At 43.6% G+C, this 10,914-nt stretch overlaps 1 protein-coding gene across 9 annotated transcripts in view; it reads left to right on the top strand.

The window, feature by feature from the left end:
* pomgnt1 (protein O-linked mannose N-acetylglucosaminyltransferase 1 (beta 1,2-)) overlaps nt 1-10,914 on the top strand; it is an 87,876-nt gene that overhangs the window by 34,362 nt on the left and 42,600 nt on the right. For 8 of the 9 annotated variants that reach the window (XM_077717804.1, XM_077717803.1, XM_077717809.1 and 5 more), the window contains 4 exons: nt 4,147-4,245; nt 5,406-5,533; nt 9,118-9,188; nt 9,323-9,398. In XM_077717804.1, the coding sequence (XP_077573930.1) occupies nt 4,147-4,245; nt 5,406-5,533; nt 9,118-9,188; nt 9,323-9,398 (374 nt within the window). The remainder of the gene's footprint in view (nt 1-4,146; nt 4,246-5,405; nt 5,534-9,117; nt 9,189-9,322; nt 9,399-10,914) is intronic. The other variant, XM_077717808.1, reaches the window with a different exon arrangement.

Below are 10,914 nucleotides of genomic sequence, written 5' to 3'. Positions count from 1 at the left end.
TCTCGCTGTCTCTCTCTCTCGCTGTCTCTGTCTCTCTCTCTCTCTCTTTTTCGCTGTCCTCTCTCTCTCTCTCTCGCTGTCTGAGGATTAAGCATTTCAGAAAATGAGACGAGATGAGTATATCTGGATGTGTGTGTGTGTATATATGTACAGTAATCCCTCGAATATCGGGGTAGATATTCAGAGAGAGAGAGAGAGAGAGAGAGAGAGAGAGAGAGAGAGAGAGAGAGAGACAGACAGAGAGTGACAGAGACAGAGTGGATTGATCCACGACTGTTAGAAGGCTGTTCTCTTTTGGATCCTCCACTTGTCCATTGTCCCTGCAACTCTGTTGGCCTTGGAGATCCGCACCGTTTGTCTCCTTATCCCGGCTGGCCTTGAAGAGCTACACTGCTTGCCTCCTTACTTTGGCCGGCTTTGGAGACCTGCACCGCTTGCCTCCCTATCAGCCTGCACTGCATTGGAGCTGCCTGTTATTCAACCTTGCCAGTATATTGGACAAAGAGCCTTTGTTCTTAGTATAGGCATCATTATAGGGGAACCTTCATTTGTGTGGTAATCGAGTTAAACAAAGTGTTTAATCATTCAATAGTAATTTATAAAAATGAAGCAGCTATAATAAAATGAATGAGTAAAATATGTCTTTGTCTTCATTAGATTATATGGTTAAAATGTGTCATAGTCTTCAGCGTAAACCATTGTTAGAGGTTAACATTGCCTCATACAGCGAAAGTAAACATGACGTGAACTGTATCATATCATTGGCTGCACACAGTGTTAGTCATAGTTTTATCCATAGTTACCGTTTGTTGTCACTACTCAGTGACAGGCTGCCACTCTCTAAATTGCAATGCAAAATGGCACACAAAAAATTGGAATGTTTTATTTTATTTTATTTTTTTTACTAGGGTTGGATTTTTGTGCCCTGCATATGTTTATTGTGCGTGGAGAATACGAGAGTAGTGTGCAATTGCGCACTACTCTCGTGTTTTTTGTTTTTTTTTTCCATACATAAGGCACTTCATTCCAATGGTCACTAGCATGGGCGCTAACATGACACGTATGTGCTATGCTATGCTAGTTTTGTTTTGTTTAAGAGAGCTTCAGCATAACTAAGTTTGATTGTTCTTTATTGAGATAAAAAGGATTCAGGTTGATAGAAATTAAAGCAGCTAACCATCCACAAATCCACCAACCATCTTCTGTGTCTGATGTAAAGAGTTCGGCCAAGTGGGCGAGTTCGCCGTCCAACATGTTATGCTCCATCTCACTGTCAGAGTTGTTGCCGGTATATAATGGGAATTGATGGATTTCGCGAAAGCTCAAACTACAGTTATGGCCGAAACTGGAGCTCACGCAGTCATCCACAATGCATTGACATGTCTCGTAACTTGCCTGACGTCTCCTGGCAGTATCTGTATAACCGTGTATACCATCGGACATCCATTGCTCCCAAGCCGTTCGCAACCTCATTTTGAATGCTCTGTTAACGCCATTGTTCAGCGGTTCTAGTTCCTTCGTCAAGCCTCCCGGAATAATGGGAAGCTTGGATTTCATATGCTGGACTTGGTGTTTCACTTCATGATGACAGTGTGGTTCCTCGGAATGTCAAAAAAGCGGCGGTGATGTGGCTGGGCTGGATAAGCTTATTGCCAGTCTTTTTGCCGCAGTAGAAGCGGAATGCTGTCATCTTTTCTTTCTGCCACGTAGTTCCTACCTGGCTGGATAGATGGTTTCTTTTTCATGAAGCGAAAGCACCAAGACGGACACCCATGAAAATTTTCAATTTTCATTTAATCGGCAAGCTTTTTTACCCATAGTCGAATGGTGACTATAGAGACGTTTCATCCCGCTGCCCTTTCCTCTTGGATCCAGTGGTTGAAAAACTTCCAGCATGGGCCACCTCGCTTTATTTTTGCGAAAACTTAGTGTTGTCTTTTTGGCTACAGTGTTTTATGCAGTGGTTTGTTGGGGATGCGGGAGCATGGAGAGGGACAGGAACAGGCTGAACAAGCTGATCAGGAGGGCCAGCTCTGTTCTGGGCTGTCCTTTGGACTCTGGAGGAAGTGGGAGAGCGGATGATGCTGACCAGGATTATGTCCATCATGGACAGTACCTCCCACCCCCTGCACGAGTCGGTGGAGTTCCTTCGAAGCTCTTTTAGCAATAGACTGCTGCACCCTCATTGCAGGAAGGAGCACTTCTGCAGATACTTCCTCCCATCAGCTGTCTGGCTCTTTAACCAAAAAATGGCTGTGGATTAGGACCTACCAAATTCTTATGCATGCGTATGTATATGTATATATGTGCTTCTATATATATTTCAGGAACATGGTTACTTGTTTACATATTTATTCATGTATTTATTTATTAACTTACTATTAACTATCTATTTATGTGTAAAATGCCTTTCATATTTCTGCATCCTCACCCTCTTGCTACTGCAACAAAGAAATTTCCTGAATATGGGATGAATGAAGTTACACAATCCAATGCATGCATACATACATACATACGTGCGCACGCACGCACGCACACACACACACACACACACACACACACACACACACACACACACACAGACACACACACACACACACACACACATACACGCATGCACGCATGCGTGCATGCACAGACACCACACACACCACACACACCACACACACCACACACACCACACCAGACACCACACACCACACACCACACCACACCACACACCACACACACACACACACACACACACAGACACACACACACACACACACACACACACATACACGCATGCACGCATGCGTGCATGCACAGACACCACACACACCACACACACCACACACACCACACACACCACACCAGACACCACACCACACACCACACACACCACACCACACACACCACACCACACACACCACACACCACACCAACCACACACCACACACACCACACACACACCACACACACCACACCACACCACACACCACACCACACACACACCACACCACACACACCACACACACCATACACACCATACACACCACACACACCACACACACCACACCACACACCACACACACCACACACACACACACACACACACACCACACACACACCACACACACACCACACACACACACCACACACACACACACCACACACACACCACACACACACCACACACACACCACACACACACACACACACCACACACACACCACACACACACCACACACACACACACCACACACACACACACACCACACACACACTCACACACCACACACACTCACACCACACACACTCACACCACACACACTCACACACCACACACACACACACACCACACACACGCACCACACACACACACATTAAATCAACAGTAGATCTTTACATATTAAACTCGTGAATATAATTTTGAGAGCTGGTTTCAACAGTTCAGATATTAAACAGTACTCAGATATTAACCTCTCTCTCTCTCTCATTAATCAACAGTAGATATTTAGATATTAAACTCTTGTTGAGAGCTGTTTTCAACAGTACTTACTCTCTGTCACCATTTCACTGGCGGCCAAAAGACTGGGACCAAACGTCCGGGGGACCAAACGTCCGGGGGACCAAACGTCCGGGGGACCAAACGTCCGGGCGACCAAACGTCCGGGCGACCAAACGTCCGGGCGACCAAACGTCCGGGCGACCAAACGTCCGGGCGACCAAACGTCCGGGCGACCAAACGTCCGGGCGACCAAACGTCCGGGCGACCAAACGTCCGGGCGACCAAACGTCCGGGCGACCAAACGTCCGGGCGACCAAACGTCCGGGCGACCAAACGTCCGGGCGACCAAACGTCCGGGCGACCAAACGTCCGGGCGACCAAACGTCCGGGCGACCAAACGTCCGGGCGACCAAACGTCCGGGCGACCAAACGTCCGGGCGACCAAACGTCCGGGCGACCAAACGTCCGGGCGACCAAACGTCCGGCCGACCAAACGTCCGGCTAGGCTGCACCACAAATAAGTTTTGTCATTTCGACATGTAGAAAATGTTGATTGTTTTCTATTTGAATATGATATTTGTTCATTGCTTAATCAATCAGTATATCAATGAATCTACCAATTTCATTTCTGACAAGCTGTACATTTGAATGCCTAGGTCAAGTATATGGTGAAAAGCATTCAAAATCACCAGCTCTTTCCACCTGGGGTGATGCAGTTCTTCTTAAAACGGAAGTTCAGCTTACTGCCTCTGAAGGTAGATCAAAGAATTTTGTCATTACCCTCAACACTACATATTTCATTTAAATGTAACTGGTGAAAAGCCTTTTTTGTGTTTAATAATTTAATTGGTCTGCATTAACTGAAAGTTCATCACTGTTCCCCCTGTGTATCTATTATAACAACACTGCTCACAAAAACGAAAAACACTTTTTTATTGCACCTGGCATGAATTAAACCTTTCCTGTAATTTTCTGATTGGTCAAGCAGCTGAGAGCATTGTTAATCACTTTCAGCTGTATTGGTGTTCGTGGAATTTACAGCAGGTGCACTACAGAGGCAACCATTTGAAAACCCTAAAAACTCCTTTGTGCAAGGCGCAACAGGCTGAGCTGCTCTTGCCCTACAGAATGACCCCCACAGGGCCAGTAGTGGGACTGTTTCTATCCAAACAATCAGAAACAGACTTCCTCAGCGCCAGTCTGATTTTAGGGTGTCTACACAATTGAGCCCTCGAGAGGCTGAAAACCCTTATGAGACTTGGCATCCTTTAGTTCTGAAGACATTGCCTTCGTTATTTTTCTAGTTATCCCACTTCATATTGAAATCTTAAGTATTAATGTGTTTCTTTAAAGAGTTCATTTAATTTTTGTGCTTAGTGCATTTCCTCATTACAATTTTCTTACCAGAAGTTTAAGATGTTGTGGCAGCTATATTTCTCCCAATGTCAAACTATCTAAATTTTTTCGATGGTTCAGCTTACTCCAATTGTTGTCACTTTTAAAGAAGAAATAAAATGGAAAAGAATTAGTGTAATTATGTTTTATTTCAATAGCAAGGCTAATTGCGTCTGGCCAATCAGATGTATTACCTCATGACGTCATGGTGCCATTGTGTCATGACATCACGGCCTCATGGCATCATGGCAACTTCGTGTCACAGCGTCGTCAACATGGAGTTCCGTACATGTCATTAAAGCCGTACCTTCGATTCAGTCATCATTTGTTTGTTGACGAAATTTGCTTAAATGCGAGTAAATACAGTAATTTGAGAGACATGCCGGGCAGGACAAATTTACCTAGAGGATATAGAGAATGGTCCGTCTGGCATGTTGAGCTAGAGATTTATATGAATCCAAAAAGTTATCAAGTTTTATTGAAATTATTATTCATTTGCTGCATGTGTTTGTTCTTTCAGAGGCAGAGTGCCACTGGGTAGATACAGAATGGAACCGGCGCAGGAGACTCTTTTGCAGCAAAGTAGAAGGATATGGCAGTATCTGCAGCTGCAAAGACCCAGCACCTATTGAATTCAACCCAGAACCTGTAAGACACCATCCGAAATTCAATTTCTTTTTAACCAGAGGCTGTGTACAAATTTGAATCACGCACACACACACACACACACACACACACGGGCGCACACACACACACACACACACACACACACACACACTTGTGTTGCCTCATATCCGACACATCACGATTCACAGACCACACGCACAAATCTATGCTGATAAATTCCCGATACTAGACTTAAAGACCTTTATTGCGATACAGTTGTACCTCTACTTACACAATTAATTGGTTCCAAGACTTTTCGCACCTTGAAAAAAATCTCTAATTCGTTCCACGGTCCTCACACAACTAACAATTAAACCCTTTAAAACTCGTCAAAGTGTCAAAATTTTGAATGAAAGACGTGAGGAAACACACAAAATGAAGGAATTCCAGGAGGCTGCACCATATTTATACAGGCCCTGAGGTCTACATTCAAGGCAAACAGTTCTATAATAACTGGATGTTGTATGGCAAGAAGAGCTACACACACCAAATTTGGCGACATGCGAGCACCAACAACGGAAGTTTATTTGTAATGGATTGTTGATGCTTAGCTCGAAGGATTGCCAGATCAATTATTTCATGTCAGATGGCCCGATTCAGACTTTACAACTTCTCCAGCAAACGCTAGCCAATGCTGGCGACTCAGGTACTCGGCGCTGATGCGGAAGGTGATGTAAATGACGAGGACAGCTCCAACAGTGACGTGTCACATGATTTTCACCAATGAATTTATAATAACATACCAGTAATCGCCTTGTATTTGTGCCTTTTGTTAAATAAATGTATATGTTACCTGGTTTCTCATCGTCCATAACATTTACAGCATCTTCTCAAAATTCTGACCAGCTGGTCGAAAAATAGAGCGGCACCCTCTAATTGAACGGCACTACGGGGGAAAGTTTGAAAAATAGAAGGGCATGCCGTTGAAATTGAGGTTTTATGGTAATTGATGCTAATATATGCTAGCAGCTAGCATAGCATACACTATTAGCTAGCATAACAGGTACACTAGCATCTAGCATAACATATGCTAGTGGCTAGCATAACAGGTACACTAGCATTTAGCGTAACATATGCTAGCCTAATGTCATGCTAGCGCCTTATCCAGCAAGGTGCCCTATGTATTGACAAAAAACGGAAAATATACCCGCAACTGAGACTGCGCCATATATGACGGTACGTTTTATAGGTGTGCAAATACGGTATTTTAAATACTGTACTCACTACGAAAATTGTTATACATAAAAAAATGGTTAATGGGAGGCCATTTAACTTGTATTCGATTCAATATTTTTTCTAATTCCAGTATGAGGAGGACAATGAAATTCGGGATGAAATACTTCAAGAACCAGTGTTTTGTGAGGGTTTTCGTGATCCAAGCATTCCTGTTGCTCATCCAGTGAACAGGCTTGTTTTTGAAAGCATGAGGACTATCAAACTTGTCGATTGAGGCTGGCTTTACCATGAATGCAGCCAGATACATATCCACAGATGATATTCTTGTGAACGTTGAACGCATTTTTTAGCGATGAGTAATGCATCTTAGAGAAGACTACTTATCAGTCCACAGGGTACTCGAGCGTTTGGTCGCCGAGATTTGGTCGCCGAGATTTGGTCGCCGAGATTTGGTCGCCGACGTTTGGTCGCCGAACGTTTGGTCGCCGATCGTTTGCTCGACCAGGTGTTTGGTCGCCGGACGTTTGGTCGCCTGGTCGTTTGCTCGACCAGGTGTTTGGTCGCCCGGTCATTTGCTCGACCAGGCGTTTGGTCGCTGGACGTTTGGTTGCCCGGTCGTTTGCTCGACCAGGCGTTTGGTCGCCGGACGTTTGGTAGAATGGGTTCAGATTATGACAGAGTTTACTGTTGAAACCATTGACTGCCATTGGCGTCCAATGAACCTTAATTCTCTCTGCAAGAACCTGCAATGTTGAAATCCACGAAAAGCTGGTCAAAAGCTGACCATGCGCCTTATGATGCGGTGCGCATTATATATGCATCAAAATTAATCTTCAACAGGTCTCACAACTACGGTAAGCAGCCGCCGACTCCATTTCCCCCCGTATAAGAAGTAGTGCGCGGTGCATGATTGGATATATAATTATTTTAGCAATCCATCCAGTATGACCGCGAGTACACTCATTCAGTGCTCGCCTTCATTCTGGGTGGTTTGACAAAAGAACCCCAACCGCTAGATTGGCATGGACTGAGAATTCAAAGCTAGACTGTGAACTACATATTATTTATGGTTCAATATTTAGCCGCAATATGCCTCACAACTACGCCAAGTCTATTTTTACCGTTGAAGACAGTCGACATACGCCACAATCTGCCAGTCGATCATTAATGCCTGAGCTGATGGTGCTCGGACGTTTGGTCGCCGGTCTTTTGGTCGCCGGTCAAATGGTGACAGAGTTTACTGTTGAAGCCAGCTGTCAAAATTATATTCATGAGAGCGAGTTTAATGTCGAAGTACATTTGACCGGCGACCAAAAGACCGGCGACCAAACGTCTGGTCACGGGGCTGATGTATCAGTTTTTTATCAGTTTTAGCTGTGGTTCGAGGAATTGTCACTTAACTGCCAGACAACCAAAGCGACATGAACTCGATTAATGACGATATTTATGAGACGGAGCCTGGCGTGTTTGATGCCACATTCCCCAAGCTTACCAATTCGGAAACTGAAGACAAAGAATTTCAGGGTCTTCATTGATGAGGAATGAACTGATAAAGTGAGCCTTATGTGTTTCTTTTGTGTTTACAGTTGAACAAGGTTGTTAAGATTGTGAATATGAATGTCAACAGCTGAATGTTATAGTGCGTCATTGTGTATGTGAGAGGACGCACAGTTCACCCGCATGATCAACATTGAGTTACTATAGTGTTACTATATTGTGATTGCACTGACGTTTGATGTACCGTAACATCATCAGAATGTTTTTTATGTGTTTATTGAATGGAGGAAAAGTTCCCCTCCACTACCTCGCTGTTGTTAAAAGATAAACCGTGTCATGACAAATAAAACCGTTGTTTATTCATTTTTGGAGTGAATGGAGTTGTCAAAAGCTGATTTGTAATCTATTAATAAAGTTTGACTGACCTATTTGACTGTTTTGTTGACATTACCTTTAGCGCAGCACCATCTAGTGGATGCATAACGTAACCCCAGTCTCTACTGTAGACCCATATAAAGCGGTGCAGTGCGTCTTATAGACAAAAAAAACATGAAAAGTGCACAAGAAAGGGAGAGCTTCAAACCGCTGCGTGCTCATGCGATACCATCTTGGGGAAAAAAACTCTCAATGGCGCTGTTTACAAGCTCAAATCGCATGTCAAATTTTATTACACTTCAATATGGGGATCAACTCTCACTGTCATGTGATCACCCAATAGCTACCTTGGTGATTGAATGCTAGATGGCAATCTATGTACTGAATACCCATGAATCAGAGCATCCTAGCATTAATTTTTTTTAAAACATCCCATAAATTATTCTTGCTATATATACAAATCAAACTAACAATATATTTTCTTCCTTTTTTTTCCCCATTTATCTTTTTACTTCTAGCTGCCCAATAATACCGTCTTCAATATCCCTGTCGCTGTCATTGCAGGAAACCGACCTAATTATCTCTATCGGTAAGAGCTTGTGTATTAAAATAGAAGGGACTTGATCAACATTTTCCCGAATTGTTAGTTATTGTTTAAAAGTACAAACATTGATTGTCAAAGGCAGTATGTCTCTTTCTAATGCAACTACCATTTCCTTGTAGGATGCTCAGGTCACTTCTTTCAGCTCACGGTGTTAACCCTAAGATGGTCACAGTCTTCATTGATGGATATTATGAGGTACTATAGAAGAATTTAGTTTAAACCTTTTTGTCTTACCTGTATTAAAAAAACTCCATTCTATGGAATTGCATACATCATTTGGTAATATTTGGTTCTCTCATATACTGCGTATGCTACACCCACATTGGTGATTCAATCATATATGTACACAGTGCGGTGAAAATGTATTTGCCCCTTTCCTGATTTCTGTGTTTGTATTTATCAAATACAAATGTTGGCAGCAATGACTTAAATCAAGCGTTTATGACGCTTTGGAGGAATTTTGGCCTACTCCTGTCCAAAATTGTTTCAATTCTGCAAATTACAGGGTTTTCTAGCATGAACAGCCCGTTTCAGATCACACTACAGCATTTCAATAGGATTTAAATCCAGACATTAACTTGGCCAGTCCATATCCTTAACTTTGTTTTGAGCCATTCAGAGGTGGGACTGTTCGTGTACTTTGGATCGTTGTCAAGATGCATGCTCCAAGAGCCCTGGAGTTTGAATGCACAAAGTGAGGGTGGGATGTTCTCCTTCTAAATTTGCTGGTAGACAGCAGAATTCACTCTTCCAGAAATGTCAGCAGGTCGTCCTGGTCCTGAGGTAGTAAAGCAGCTCCAGACCAATTTCATATTTTATTATTAAAGACTCGTCAACCCGAATCAGGAGGAGGAGTGATTCCTGATTGGATTGGATAACTTTATTCATCCCATATTCGGGAAATGTCATTGTGACAGTAGCAAGAAAAGGCATGAGTTAGACAGTACAGTCGCAAATGCCGCAGAACAACAAAGCAAAAGCAGAAGGTAAAAAGCAAAGTAAATGGGATCATTAAGAATCACCAAACCAAATCGCAGAAATAGCAGCAAAAACACAAGATGAGCAAGAGTGGACGGAGCTACCGCCACCGGCTGCCACTAGAATGGCACCATTTTGGTTGCGGTAGCAAAAACGGATACAGTCTCAAAGGACATAAAGATGGACAAAAACTGGAATCACACAAAGGAAGTCTTCCACAAGATGGGGAACTTATACAGACTGTGACATCAGATTGGTACTCGAACATTTGGTCACTTACCTCTCACTGTCTTTCACTTACCTTCAGTCAGGCAGTAGGAGGCAGACCACCGCCCAACGTTTTTTTATGTTACCTCACTCCGAAGTTATTACATAGAAGGGATTGTGTGTCGTGTTGCCACAAGTTTAGAGTCCTGATGGATGTGGGAGAAAACTGACCTTAAGCCCATTTGTCCGTACTTTGTGAGAACCATAGCGTCTGCCAGAGAGCAGCAGCTGGAACAGATTGTGACCAGGGTGGTATGGGTCCCCGATGATGTTCCTGGCTCTGCTGAGGTAACGAGGGTTGGCATTGCCTTCCAGTGAGGGCAGAGACCACCCGACGATCTTCTGGAAAGTGTTAATCACTCTGTGCATGGCCTTTTTGTCTGCTGCCGTGCTTCCAGCGTACCACATTGTGATCTAGGATGCTCTCTACAGTAGCTCTATAGAAGGTTACCAGAAAATTAGTGAT

Source organism: Stigmatopora nigra, chromosome 5 (assembly GCF_051989575.1).
Source record: "Stigmatopora nigra isolate UIUO_SnigA chromosome 5, RoL_Snig_1.1, whole genome shotgun sequence".
In the NCBI taxonomy this organism is placed as follows: domain Eukaryota; kingdom Metazoa; phylum Chordata; class Actinopteri; order Syngnathiformes; family Syngnathidae; genus Stigmatopora; species Stigmatopora nigra.
The sequence above is the reverse complement of the archived record's forward strand: the minus strand, read 5'-3'. Positions and strand labels throughout refer to the sequence as shown.